Raw genomic sequence first — 16441 nt, forward strand, 5'->3', positions numbered from 1 at the left:
CTCCTTCCTCCAGTTCTGATGTCACGTCCCCATTGTAGGCGCTATTGGCTGTAGACACCCTGACCGGTCTGCAGCTACACCGCCCCATACACAACACCCTGTGATGACCAACTTCAGGGACAACATGTTCACTTGCTTCGTTGTATATCCCACCCGATTTCATGTGCCACTGTAACCAGATCATCAATGTCATCCCTTCACCTGTCAGTGGTCAGAATGTTATGGCTGATCGATGTATATGAGGGGGGGGGGTTGTGTGTGTGTGTGTGTGTGTGTGTGTGTATTATATATACACACACACACGCACACACAGTATCTGACAAAAGTAAGTACACCCCTCAGTGACATTTGGGTGCCTTGTTGTACTTCCAGTGACCAGTATGAGAGAGTGAGAGCGATAACACCAAATGTAACACACCTGCTCCCCATTCACACCTGAGACCTTGTAACACTAATAAGTCACATGACACCGGGGGGAGGGAAAATGGCTAATTGGGCCCAATTTGGACATTTTCCCTTAGGGGTGTCCTGACTTTTGTTGCCAGCGGTTTAGACATTAATGGCTGTGTGTTGAGTTATTTTGAGGGGACAGGAAATTTACACTGTTATACAAGCTGTACACTCACTACTTTACATTGTAGACAAGTGTCATTTCTTCAGTGTTGTCACATGAAAAGAGAGAAGAAATGTTACTGAGGGGCGTACTTACTTTTGTCACATACTGTGTATATATATATATATATACACACATACAGTGTACAGCGTATATCCCTGTATAGCGCCCCCTCTGGTATATTCTGGGTGTACACTGGAAGTTGGTATTGATTGTATAATATATACATTATAAAGGTGACGTCATGCAGCAGATGAAGGAAGTCGCCATGCAGAGGCCGCCATGATAATCAGTAAAAGCCAAACCTGGGGGGGAGATGAGGGGACGCGGGATAGCGGGGGATGGGGATAGCGGGGGAGGGGGTCACAGCTCCTGCTCTGGGGGGGATCATTGTATATTCTAGAAGGGGGGACGGCGAGGGGGCGGGACTTCTTCATCAATATACATTTAGCCTTACAAGCCGACGCTCAATGCCGCGTCTCCGGATCGGTGAGGTCAGAGGTTTTGCAGACATCACTATTTACCACGGTTTTACCCGCGGCGTGTGATTGGTGCGCTCTGGAAAGCGATCGTTTGCTACATCATGTGATATCCAAGTTACATGATGTATTTTGTACCCCGATGGCAATCAATACATTCCAATTATTTTCACCAATTTATTTTTCTGGGACGGCCTCACTCACAGTCCCCACCCCCTGATTATCATAGGGATGGGACTGTGTGACCCTCCCCCCTCCCGGGGCACAATATCACTCCAAGTCCCAATAATTGCCCTCATCAGGTCACATGACTAGTATTGATTGAGGGGGGTCACATGACTAGTATTGATTAGGGGGGTCACATGACTGGTATTGAGGGGGGGTCACATGACTAGCATTGATTAGGGGGAGTCACATGACTAGCATTGATTAGGGGGGTCACATAACTAGCATTGATTAGGGGGGTCACATGACTAGCATTGATTAGGGGGGGTCACATGACTAGCATTGATTAGGGGGGTCACATAACTAGCATTGATTAGGGGGGTCACATAACTAGCATTGATTAGGGGGGTCACATAACTAGCATTGATTAGGGGGGTCACATGACTAGCATTGATTAGGGGGAGTCACATGACTAGCATTGATTAGGGGGGTCACATGACTAGCATTGATTAGGGGGGTCACATGACTAGCATTGATTAGGGGGGGTCACATGACTAGTATTGATCAGGGGGATCACGTGACTAGTATTGATCAGGGGGATCACATGACTAGTATTGATCAGGGGGATCACATGACTAGTATTGATCAGGGGGATCACGTGACTAGTATTGATCAGGGGGTCACATGACTAGCATTGATTAGGGGGAGTCACATGACTAGCATTGATTAGGGGGAGTCACATGACTAGCATTGATTAGGGGGAGTCACATGACTAGCATTGATTAGGGGGGTCACATAACTAGCATTGATTAGGGGGGTCACATGACTAGCATTGATTAGGGGGGTCACATGACTAGCATTGATTAGGGGGAGTCACATGACTAGCATTGATTAGGGGGGTCACATAACTAGCATTGATTAGGGGGGTCACATGACTAGCATTGATTAGGGGGGTCACATAACTAGCATTGATTAGGGGGGTCACATAACTAGCATTGATTAGGGGGGTCACATGACTAGCATTGATTAGGGGGGGTCACATGACTAGTATTGATCAGGGGGTCACGTGACTAGTATTGATCAGGGGGATCACGTGACTAGTATTGATCAGGGGGATCACGTGACTAGTATTGATCAGGGGGTCACATGACTAGTATTGATCAGGGGGTCACATGACTAGTATTGATCAGGGGGTCACATGACTAGTATTGATCAGGGGGTCACATGACTAGTATTGATCAGGGGGTCACATGACTAGTATTGATCAGGGGGTCACATGACTAGTATTGATCAGGGGGTCACATGACTAGTATTGATCAGGGGATCACATGACTAGTATTGATCAGGGGGTCACATGACTAGTATTGATCAGGGGGTCACATGACTAGTATTGATCAGGGGGTCACATGACTAGTATTGATCAGGGGGATCACGTGACTAGTATTGATCAGGGGGATCACGTGACTAGTATTGATCAGGGGGTCACATGACTAGTATTGATCAGGGGGTCACATGACTAGTATTGATCAGGGGGTCACATGACTAGTATTGATCAGGGGGTCACATGACTAGTATTGATCAGGGGGATCACATGACTAGCATTGATTAGGGGAGGTCACATGACTAGCATTGATTGGGGGGTCACATGACTAGTATGCATGGGGGGTCACATGACTGGTATTGATTGAGGGGGGGTCACATGACTGGTATTGAGGGGGGTCACATGACTAGTATTCATGGGGGGGGGTCACATAACTAGTACTGATTGAGGGGGGTCACATGACTAGTATTGATTGTCCAGCGATACTCATGAATTCTGTCTGCGCCTCATTCTCATTTTCTATCCAAATAAATGAAACAATCACTTTACGGGAAAGGCCAAGGAGCCGCGTAGCGCCCGTCCCTGGAACCCCCAAGGGATTTCATATCGGACACTGAGCCGGATGGCGGCTGCACTGCGGGTCTCACTAATTCAATCTGTAAGGATGGCGGTGAGACGAGCGCCGGCTCCGGGTTATCTCAGGACACGGCGTACCGCTGAACGCAGATACCCGACTTCGACAAGTACCCTGTACTCACTTCCGGGAGACCGGACCGCGCCAAATTATGTTGGCAGCTCGGCTCCCTCCTCCTCTTTTCCAGGAGCAGGGAATCTCCCCATTGTGGGAGGGGCAGAGACACAAACTACGGGGGGGAAATCTCCCCATTGTGGGAGGGGCAGAGACACAAACTACTGGAGGAAATTTCCCCATTGTGGGATGGGCAGAGACACAAACTACGGGGGGAAATCTCCCCATTGTGGGAGGGGCATAGACACAAACTACTGGAGGAAATTTCCCCATTGTGGGAGGGGCAGAGACACAAACTACGGGGGGAAATCTCCCCATTGTGGGAGGGGCAGAGACACAAAGGTAGGGATTGTCAGAAGTTGTCAGGGACAGTAGGGGGCGCGCTCTCACCCAGTAATATTGGAATACAGTGACAATAGGAGGAAGCACATGGGGGGAGGGTGGCGGGGTATGCACCGTACATGGGAGCGATGGGCAGGCATGCGGCGGGAACACACAGCCAGGTGAGCGCAGGGCAGGATGGGGCACCACAAACACTTCCCAGCTGACCTGGTAGTGGGGACAGGTCGGCTGATGCTGCTTTAATTTGGCCATTGTGTAATTTCGGATAGTAGCCAGCTGGGCCTGGTGTCGCCTTAATCGAATGAGGAATAAAGTTATCTCTTCGGGCTGCAGGCATTCAGAACATTGTGAGAGGAGATTAGACACAGGTCACCGCCAGTCCCCCCTCAGCGCCCAACTCCGCCACCCAGGGACTCGGGTCTCTCTAAGACCTCAGAATCGCCTCAGTTTTAAAGGGAAAGTTCTCTGTTACTATGAGGAAGAACTGGACAGGAATTTGGAAGGACATTTTTTTTTAACAGAAACTACAAAATGCCAAAATAAGAGGATGAGGAAAAGCTCTTACCGACTTGCCATGTAAACTGGGGGCACTTACAGTGTGTGTCATATATCCCATGGACGGCATGGAGCGACGATCCACGTGCGCTGCAGACTGGAGGGAGAAAGAAAGAGGCAGAGTGAGACGCCACCTAGTGGGCGGGGCTGAGAACTGCATACAGAGACCAAAAACCTCCACAGGGGGTTCAGAGATGGCAGACAGACCCCGATCAATACAGACCCCATTGTATGTATGCAGCAGCAGGACATGACCCCAAGTACAATATAGGATCTTGGGGAGACCCCCAGACCCCATTCTGTATATACAGCATGACACAGCCTCCAATACAGTATAGGATCCTAGGGAACAATGCAGACCCTATTCTGTATATACGGTGTGTACATACAGAATAGGATCTGCATTGCTGCCCCCCCCCCACCACCCCCAGGATCCCATAATGTATTGGGGGTCATGTCACTCTGTATATACAGAATAGGCTCTGCATTGATCGCCCCCCCCCCCCCGAGGATCCTATACTGTATATACAATGTACCATGACCCACAATACAGTATGGGATCCTGGGGGGGGGGGGGGGGGCAGCAATGCAGACCCCATTGTATGTACACAGACTCCCCATTACAGAACCTCAGCAATACAGACCCCTAAGCTAGAGCAGCTGTGCATAGCAACCAATCAGCTTCTATCTTTTATTTTCTAAGCTTAATTGAACAAAAGTTTTAGTAAATTCTCCCCATAGTGATACAAAATGTCTGTGCGGTCACCCTGGCAGCGCGTGTCTGTGCGGTCACCCTGGCAGCGCGTGTCTGTGCGGTCACCCTGGCAGCGCGTGTCTGTGCGGTCACCCTGGCAGCGCGTGTCTGTGCGGTCACTCTGAGACCGTGTGTCTGTGCGGTCACCCTGGCAGCGCGTGTCTGTGCGGTCACCCTGGCAGCGCGCGGTCACCCTGGGAGCGCACGTCTGTGCGGTCACCCTGGGAGCGCGTGTCTGTGCGGTCACCCTGGGAGCGCGCGTCTGTGCGGTCACCCTGGGAGCGCGCGTCTGTGCGGTCACCCTGGGAGCGCGCGTCTGTGCGGTCACCCTGGGAGCGCGCGTCTGTGCGGTCACCCTGGGAGCGCGCGTCTGTGCGGTCACCCTGGGAGCGCGCGTCTGTGCGGTCACCCTGGGAGCGCGCCTCTGTGCGGTCACCCTGGGAGCGCGCCTCTGTGCGGTCACCCTGGGCTCTTAGCAGATATAACAAAACACTTTTATGAGGAAATGTAATAGATGGGGGGAGGGGTCATTCTTGGGGTCACGGGTCATTCTTGGGGTCACGTACACTTTCGGAGGCTCTTATTGGGTGTCAGTGTGGTCAGTAAGTGAGCGGAATACTTGTGTGTGACGGAAGAACCATAGACAGGTCCTCTTTACCTTGACAGCACTGACACGGCTCTTCTGTGGGGATCCGATAAAGGGGACATCTATGGCCCCCTCCTCCGGCCGGACCATCAGTCTCTCCGCTGGGGTGTGGGGTCTTCTGGGAGGGAACATCTTGGGGGGGCCGGGCGGTGGCATGTCGGAGGGAGATGGAGGGACAGACACACACCGGGGGACGTCTAACATACTCTTGGCTCTCACGCGGTCTGTGGCGTCCATAGTGCCCATACAGATCTGCCCGGTGGGGCTGCCATGTTTGAACTGCTGCCTCTGCTGCCACTCGTACAGCTGCCACACCATCCCCTCCTTGGTGGCCTGGCGTTCCTCGTTGGACATCTTCAGGTGGCTGACCCGGTCCTGGGCGTATTTGTAGTCACTTGGCAAGTTGCGGATGGGGGGTGGAGAGCCGCTGGAAGGGTGTCTGCTGGTCTTTGGCAAAGTCTGGTACCTCTCGTGTTCTGTGCCGATACTGAAAAGAAGAGGAGAGCGGAGCGTGAGAGTGGGAAGATTTACCCCGGACAACACCCAGACACCAGACCGTACCCAACCCCCAGACAGTACCCAAGCCCCAGACACGGGACAGTACCCAAGCCCCAGACACGGGACAGTACCCAAGCCCCAGACACGGGACAGTACCCAAGCCCCAGACACGGGACAGTACCCAAGCCCCAGACACGGGACAGTACCCAAGCCCCAGACACGGGACAGTACCCAAGCCCCAGACACGGGACAGTACCCAAGCCCCAGACACAGGACAGTACCCAAGCCCCAGACACAGGACAGTACCCAAGCCCCAGACACAGGACAGTACCCAAGCCCCAGACACGGGACAGTACCCAAGCCCCAGACACGGGACAGTACCCAAGCCCCAGACACAGGACAGTACCCAAGCCCCAGACACAGGACAGTACCCAAGCCCCAGACACAGGACAGTACCCAAGCCCCAGACACAGGACAGTACCCAAGCCCCAGACACAGGACAGTACCCAAGCCCCAGGACAGTACCCAAGCCCCAGGACAGTACCCAAGCCCCAGGACAGTACCCAAGCCCCAGACACAGGACAGTACCCAAGCCCCCAGACACAGGACAGTACCCAAGCCCCCAGACACAGGACAGTACCCAAGCCCCCAGACACAGGACAGTACCCAAGCCCCCAGACACAGGACAGTACCCAAGCCCCAGACACAGGACAGTACCCAAGCCCCCAGACACAGGACAGTACTCAAGCCCCAGACACAGGACAGTACCCAAGCCCCAGACACAGGACAGTACCCAAGCCCCAGACACAGGACAGTACCCAAGCCCCAGACACAGGACAGTACCCAAGCCCCAGACACAGGACAGTGCCCAACCCCCAGACACGGGACAGTACCCAACCCCTATATACACCAGACAGTACCCAAGACACTATACAATGTATTTTCTAAAACCGAATAACCAAAGTCAGTGCCAAGTCTGTAAGACCTCTTCCTGGCTTCTCTTATCATAAAACTACCACGAATAAAAACTGCAGGTGGCGCTCTGTACGCAGAATACATCACACATACCACTTTGGCTGCAGGTGGCGCTCTATACGCAAAATGCATATCATGAAATACCTCCCATACATATCACACACACACACACACAATACCCCTAAGTAACTGCAGGTGGCGCTCTTACCTAGAATATATATCATATACAGTGCTGTGAAAAAGTATTTGCCCCCTTCCTGATTTTAATTTATTTTTTGTCACACTTTAGATCAAACAAATGTGACTATGACACAAAGATAATCCGAGGAAATACAAAATGCTGTTTTTAAATGATGATTTCATTTATTATAAGTGGCAGCCACTCCAATGCCTTCATTTTGGGTTTTGAGGCATTCAGAGGAGGACTGAACTCTGGTGCGTTTCGGGTCATTGTCCTGCTGCATAACCCAAGTGCGTTTTAGGTCAGGAAGTGATGTCCGGAGATTCTCCTTCAGGATTTTCCGGTAGAATGTAGAATCCATGGTTCCATCAATGATGGCGAGTCGTCCAGCTTCAGACCATCCCCCACCACCTCCACCACCCCCACCACCATGTGTGACTGCTGGGTGATGTTCTTCTTATGAAATGTTGTGTTAGTTTTATGCCAGACGTATCGGGACCCCCACCTTCCAAATCCTTCAACTTCTCCATCTGCAGTCTTGGGGATAATCCGGATGTTTTTTGGTAAATGTGAGATGAGCCTTTGTGTTCTGTTTGGTCATCCGTGGCTTTGGCCTTGCAGCTCTCCCATGGACGCCATGTTTGCCCGCTCTCTTATTGGTGAATCATGAACACTGACCTTACCCTGAGGTAAGTGAGGCCTGCAGTTCTTTAGATGATGATCCGGGTTCTTCTATGACCTCCTGGATGAGTCCTCGTTGTGCTCTTGGAGTGATTTTGGTCGGCCGGCCACTCCTGGGAAGGTTCACCGCCGTTCCATGTTTCCTCCATTTGTGGATAATGGCGCTCCCCGCGGTTCTCTGGAGCCCCAAAGCCTTTTCACATAGAGGCCAGGCAGGTCTGCACAGTATTTTCCCTTAAATTAAATCATCATTTAAAAACTGCATTTTGTATTTCCTCAGATTATCTTTGTGTAATATTAACATTTGTTTGATGATCTAAATCAATTGAGTGTGGCAAATATGAAAAATACAGATCACACGCAATGTCCCACAACGACTGCAGGTGGCGCACTGTGCCCAGAATACAGATCACACGCAATGTCCCACAACGACTGCAGGTGGCGCACTCCACCCAGAATACAGTTCACACGCAATGTCCCACAACGACTGCAGGTGGCGCACTCCACCCAGAATACAGATCACACGCAATGTCCCACAATGACTGCAGGTGGCGCACTCCACCCAGAATACAGATCACACGCAATGTCCCACAATGACTGCAGGTGGCGCACTCCACCCAGAATACAGATCACACGCAATGTCCCACAATGACTGCAGGTGGCGCACTCCACCTAGAATACAGATCACACGCAATGTCCCACAATGACTGCAGGTGGCGCACTCCACCCAGAATACAGATCACACGCAATGTCCCACAATGACTGCAGGTGGCGCACTCCACCCAGAATACAGATCACACGCAATGTCCCGCAACGCCTGCAGGTGGCACACTCCACCCAGAATACAGATCACACGCAATGTCCCACAATGACTGCAGGTGGCGCACTCCACCCAGAATACAGATCACACGCAATGTCCCACAATGACTGCAGGTGGCACACTCCACCCAGAATACAGATCACACGCAATGTCCCGCAACGCCTGCAGGTGGCACACTCCACCCAGAATACAGATCACACGCAATGTCCCACAATGACTGCAGGTGGCGCACTCCACCCAGAATACAGATCACACGCAATGTCCCACAATGACTGCAGGTGGCGCACTCCACCCAGAATACAGATCACACGCAATGTCCCACAATGACTGCAGGTGGCGCACTCCACCCAGAATACAGATCACACGCAATGTCCCACAATGACTGCAGGTGGCGCACTCCACCCAGAATACAGATCACACGCAATGTCCCACAATGACTGCAGGTGGCGCACTCCGCCCAGAATACAGATCACACGCAATGTCCCACAACGACTGCAGGTGGCACACTCCACCCAGAATACAGATCACACGCAATGTCCCACAATGACTGCAGGTGGCGCACTCCACCTAGAATACAGATCACACGCAATGTCCCACAATGACTGCAGGTGGCACACTCCACGCAGAATACAGATCACACGCAATGTCCCACAATGACTGCAGGTGGCGCACTCCACCCAGAATACAGATCACACGCAATGTCCCACAATGACTGCAGGTGGCACACTCCACCCAGAATACAGATTACACGCAATGTCCCACAATGACTGCAGGTGGCGCACTCCACCTAGAATACAGATCACACGCAATGTCCCACAATGACTGCAGGTGGCACACTCCACGCAGAATACAGATCACACGCAATGTCCCACAATGACTGCAGGTGGCGCACTCCGCCCAGAATACAGATCACACGCAATGTCCCACAATGACTGCAGGAGGCGCACTCCACCCAGAATACAGATCACACGCAATGTCCCACAACGTCTGCAGGTGGCGCACTCCACCCAGAATACAGATCACACGCAATGTCCCACAACGTCTGCAGGTGGCGCACTCCACCCAGAATACAGATCACACGCAATGTCCCACAACGACTGCAGGTGGCGCACTCCACCCAGAATACAGATCACACGCAATGTCCCACAATGACTGCAGGTGGCGCACTCCACCCAGAATACAGATCACACGCAATGTCCCACAATGACTGCAGGTGGCGCACTCCACGCAGAATACAGATCACACGCAATGTCCCACAATGACTGCAGGTGGCGCACTCCACCCAGAATACAGATCACACGCAATGTCCCACAATGACTGCAGGTGGCGCACTCCGCCCAGAATACAGATCACACGCAATGTCCCACAACGACTGCAGGTGGCACACTCCACCCAGAATACAGATCACACGCAATGTCCCACAATGACTGCAGGTGGCGCACTCCACCTAGAATACAGATCACACGCAATGTCCCACAATGACTGCAGGTGGCGCACTCCACCCAGAATACAGATCACACGCAATGTCCCACAATGACTGCAGGTGGCGCACTCCACCCAGAATACAGATCACACGCAATGTCCCGCAACGCCTGCAGGTGGCACACTCCACCCAGAATACAGATCACACGCAATGTCCCACAATGACTGCAGGTGGCGCACTCCACCCAGAATACAGATCACACGCAATGTCCCACAATGACTGCAGGTGGCGCACTCCACCCAGAATACAGATCACACGCAATGTCCCACAATGACTGCAGGTGGCGCACTCCACCCAGAATACAGATCACACGCAATGTCCCACAATGACTGCAGGTGGCGCACTCCACCCAGAATACAGATCACACGCAATGTCCCACAATGACTGCAGGTGGCGCACTCCGCCCAGAATACAGATCACACGCAATGTCCCACAACGACTGCAGGTGGCACACTCCACCCAGAATACAGATCACACGCAATGTCCCACAATGACTGCAGGTGGCGCACTCCACCTAGAATACAGATCACACGCAATGTCCCACAATGACTGCAGGTGGCACACTCCACGCAGAATACAGATCACACGCAATGTCCCACAATGACTGCAGGTGGCGCACTCCACCCAGAATACAGATCACACGCAATGTCCCACAATGACTGCAGGAGGCGCACTCCACCTAGAATACAGATCACACGCAATGTCCCACAACGACTGCAGGTGGCACACTCCACCCAGAATACAGATTACACGCAATGTCCCACAATGACTGCAGGTGGCGCACTCCACCTAGAATACAGATCACACGCAATGTCCCACAATGACTGCAGGTGGCACACTCCACGCAGAATACAGATCACACGCAATGTCCCACAATGACTGCAGGTGGCGCACTCCGCCCAGAATACAGATCACACGCAATGTCCCACAATGACTGCAGGAGGCGCACTCCACCCAGAATACAGATCACACGCAATGTCCCACAACGACTGCAGGTGGCGCACTCCACCCAGAATACAGATCACACGCAATGTCCCACAACGTCTGCAGGTGGCGCACTCCACCCAGAATACAGATCACACGCAATGTCCCACAACGTCTGCAGGTGGCGCACTCCACCCAGAATACAGATCACACGCAATGTCCCACAACGACTGCAGGTGGCGCACTCCACCCAGAATACAGATCACACGCAATGTCCACACAATGACTGCAGGTGGCACACTCCACCCAGAATACAGATCACACGCAATGTCCCACAATGACTGCAGGTGGCGCACTCCGCCCAGAATACAGATCACACGCAATGTCCCACAATGACTGCAGGTGGCACACTCCGCCCAGAATACAGATCACACGCAATGTCCCACAATGACTGCAGGAGGCGCACTCCACCCAGAATACAGATCACACGCAATGTCCCACAACGACTGCAGGTGGCGCACTCCACCTAGAATACAGATCACACGCAATGTCCCACAATGACTGCAGGTGGCACACTCCACCCAGAATACAGATCACACGCAATGTCCCACAATGACTGCAGGTGGCGCACTGCGCCCAGAATACAGATCACACGCAATGTCCCACAATGACTGCAGGTGGCGCACTCCGCCCAGAATACAGATCACACGCAATGTCCCACAATGACTGCAGGTGGCGCACTCCGCCCAGAATACAGATCACACGCAATGTCCCACAATGACTGCAGGTGGCGCACTGCGCCCAGAATACAGATCACACGCAATGTCCCACAATGACTGCAGGTGGCGCACTCCACCCAGAATACAGATCACACGCAATGTCCCACAATGACTGCAGGTGGCGCACTCCACCCAGAATACAGATCACACGCAATGTCCCACAATGACTGCAGGTGGCGCACTCCGCCCAGAATACAGATCACACGCAATGTCCCACAATGACTGCAGGTGGCGCACTCCGCCTAGAATACAGATCACACGCAATGTCCCACAATGACTGCAGGTGGCGCACTCCACCCAGAATACAGATCACACGCAATGTCCCACAACGACTGCAGGTGGCGCACTGTGCCCAGAATACAGATCACACGCAATGTCCCACAATGACTGCAGGTGGCGCACTCCACCCAGAATACAGATCACACGCAATGTCCCACAATGACTGCAGGTGGCGTACTGTGCCCAGAATACAGATCATACGCAATGTCCCACAATGACTGCAGGTGGCGCACTCCACCCAGAATACAGATCACACGCAATGTCCCACAATGACTGCAGGTGGCGCACTGCGCCCAGAATACAGATCACACGCAATGTCCCACAATGACTGCAGGTGGCGCACTCCGCCCAGAATACAGATCACACGCAATGTCCCACAATGACTGCAGGTGGCGCACTCCACCCAGAATACAGATCACACGCAATGTCCCACAATGACTGCAGGTGGTGCACTCCACCCAGAATACAGATCACACGCAATGTCCCACAACGTCTGCAGGTGGCGCACTCCACCCAGAATACAGATCACACGCAATGTCCCACAATGACTGCAGGTGGCGCACTGTGCCCAGAATACAGATCACACGCAATGTCCCACAATGACTGCAGGTGGCGCACTCCGCCCAGAATACAGATCACACGCAATGTCCCACAATGACTGCAGGTGGCGCACTCCACCCAGAATACAGATCACACGCAATGTCCCACAATGACTGCAGGTGGCGCACTCCGCCCAGAATACAGATCACACGCAATGTCCCACAATGACTGCAGGTGGCGCACTCCGCCCAGAATACAGATCACACGCAATGTCCCACAATGACTGCAGGTGGCGCACTCCACCCAGAATACAGATCACACGCAATGTCCCACAATGACTGCAGGTGGCGCACTCCACCCAGAATACAGATCACACGCAATGTCCCACAACGACTGCAGGTGGCGCACTGTGCCCAGAATACAGATCACACGCAATGTCCCACAATGACTGCAGGTGGCGCACTCCACCCAGAATACAGATCACACGCAATGTCCCACAATGACTGCAGGTGGCGCACTCCGCCCAGAATACAGATCACACGCAATGTCCCACAATGACTGCAGGTGGCGCACTCCGCCCAGAATACAGATCACATGCAATGTCCCACAATGACTGCAGGTGGCGCACTCCGCCCAGAATACAGATCACACGCAATGTCCCACAATGACTGCAGGTGGCGCACTCCGCCCAGAATACAGATCACACGCAATGTCCCACAATGACTGCAGGTGGCGCACTCCGCCCAGAATACAGATCACACGCAATGTCCCACAATGACTGCAGGTGGCGCACTCCACCCAGAATACAGATCACACGCAATGTCCCACAATGACTGCAGGTGGCGCACTCCACCCAGAATACAGATCACACGCAATGTCCCACAATGACTGCAGGTGGCGCACTGCGCCCAGAATACAGATCACACGCAATGTCCCACAATGACTGCAGGTGGCGCACTCCGCCCAGAATACAGATCACACGCAATGTCCCACAATGACTGCAGGTGGCGCACTGCACCCAGAATACAGATCACACGCAATGTCCCACAATGACTGCAGGTGGCGCACTCCACCCAGAATACAGATCACACGCAATGTCCCACAATGACTGCAGGTGGCGCACTCCACCCAGAATACAGATCACACGCAATGTCCCACAATGACTGCAGGTGGTGCACTCCACCCAGAATACAGATCACACGCAATGTCCCACAATGACTGCAGGTGGCGCACTCCACCCAGAATACAGATCACACGCAATGTCCCACAATGACTGCAGGTGGCGCACTCCACCCAGAATACAGATCACACGCAATGTCCCACAATGACTGCAGGTGGTGCACTCCACCCAGAATACAGATCACACGCAATGTCCCACAATGACTGCAGGTGGCGCACTCCACCCAGAATACAGATCACACGCAATGTCCCACAATGACTGCAGGTGGCGCACTCCACGCAGAATACAGATCACACGCAATGTCCCACAATGACTGCAGGTGGCACACTCCACCCAGAATACAGATCACACGCAATGTCCCACAATGACTGCAGGTGGCGCACTCCACCCAGAATACAGATCACACGCAATGTCCCACAATGACTGCAGGTGGCGCACTGTGCCCAGAATACAGATCACACGCAATGTCCCACAATGACTGCAGGTGGCACACTCCACCCAGAATACAGATCACACGCAATGTCCCACAATGACTGCAGGTGGCGCACTGCGCCCAGAATACAGATCACACGCAATGTCCCACAATGACTGCAGGTGGCGCACTGCGCCCAGAATACAGATCACACGCAATGTCCCACAATGACTGCAGGTGGCGCACTCCGCCCAGAATACAGATCACACGCAATGTCCCACAATGACTGCAGGTGGCGCACTCCACCCAGAATACAGATCACACGCAATGTCCCACAATGACTGCAGGTGGCGCACTCCACCCAGAATACAGATCACACGCAATGTCCCACAACGACTGCAGGTGGCGCACTGTGCCCAGAATACAGATCACACGCAATGTCCCACAATGACTGCAGGTGGCGCACTCCACCCAGAATACAGATCACACGCAATGTCCCACAATGACTGCAGGTGGCGCACTCCGCCCAGAATACAGATCACACGCAATGTCCCACAATGACTGCAGGTGGCGCACTCCGCCCAGAATACAGATCACATGCAATGTCCCACAATGACTGCAGGTGGCGCACTCCGCCCAGAATACAGATCACACGCAATGTCCCACAATGACTGCAGGTGGCGCACTCCGCCCAGAATACAGATCACACGCAATGTCCCACAATGACTGCAGGTGGCGCACTCCGCCCAGAATACAGATCACACGCAATGTCCCACAATGACTGCAGGTGGCGCACTCCACCCAGAATACAGATCACACGCAATGTCCCACAATGACTGCAGGTGGCGCACTCCACCCAGAATACAGATCACACGCAATGTCCCACAATGACTGCAGGTGGCGCACTGCGCCCAGAATACAGATCACACGCAATGTCCCACAATGACTGCAGGTGGCGCACTCCGCCCAGAATACAGATCACACGCAATGTCCCACAATGACTGCAGGTGGCGCACTCCACCCAGAATACAGATCACACGCAATGTCCCACAATGACTGCAGGTGGTGCACTCCACCCAGAATACAGATCACACGCAATGTCCCACAATGACTGCAGGTGGCGCACTCCACCCAGAATACAGATCACACGCAATGTCCCACAATGACTGCAGGTGGCGCACTCCACCCAGAATACAGATCACACGCAATGTCCCACAATGACTGCAGGTGGTGCACTCCACCCAGAATACAGATCACACGCAATGTCCCACAATGACTGCAGGTGGCGCACTCCGCCCAGAATACAGATCACACGCAATGTCCCACAATGACTGCAGGTGGCGCACTCCGCCCAGAATACAGATCACACGCAATGTCCCACAATGACTGCAGGTGGCGCACTTCGCCCAGAATACAGATCACACGCAATGTCCCACAATGACTGCAGGTGGCGCACTCCACCCAGAATACAGATCACACGCAATGTCCCACAATGACTGCAGGTGGCGCACTTCGCCCAGAATACAGATCACACGCAATGTCCCACAATGACTGCAGGTGGCGCACTCCACCCAGAATACAGATCACACGCAATGTCCCACAATGACTGCAGGTGGCGCACTGTGCCCAGAATACAGATCACACGCAATGTCCCACAATGACTGCAGGTGGCACACTCCACCCAGAATACAGATCACACGCAATGTCCCACAATGACTGCAGGTGGCGCACTGCGCCCAGAATACAGATCACACGCAATGTCCCACAATGACTGCAGGTGGCGCACTGCGCCCAGAATACAGATCACACGCAATGTCCCACAATGACTGCAGGTGGCGCACTGCGCCCAGAATACAGATCACACGCAATGTCCCACAATGACTGCAGGTGGCGCACTCCGCCCAGAATACAGATCACACGCAATGTCCCACAATGACTGCAGGTGGCGCACTCCACCCAGAATACAGATCACACGCAATGTCCCACAATGACTGCAGGTGGCGCACTCCACCCAGAATACAGATCACACGCAATGTCCCACAATGACTGCAGGTGGCGCACTCCAC

The 16441-nt window shown here is 53.2% G+C and overlaps 1 protein-coding gene across 1 annotated transcript in view; it reads right to left on the reverse strand.

Annotated features, from left to right (window-relative positions):
• PLEKHA7 (pleckstrin homology domain containing A7) overlaps positions 1–16441 on the reverse strand; it is a gene marked incomplete at its 3' end in the record, with an annotated part of 239875 nt that overhangs the window by 26603 nt on the left and 196831 nt on the right. The window contains 2 exon segments of the mRNA XM_077453687.1: positions 4234–4320; positions 5636–6110. Coding sequence (XP_077309813.1) covers positions 4234–4320; positions 5636–6110 — 562 coding nt within the window.

Source organism: Lithobates pipiens, unplaced genomic scaffold, assembly GCF_037356315.1.
Source record: "Lithobates pipiens isolate NorthernLeopardFrog02 unplaced genomic scaffold, aLitPip1_a1.2 Scaffold_24, whole genome shotgun sequence".
NCBI classification, from domain to species: Eukaryota; Metazoa; Chordata; class Amphibia; order Anura; family Ranidae; genus Lithobates; species Lithobates pipiens.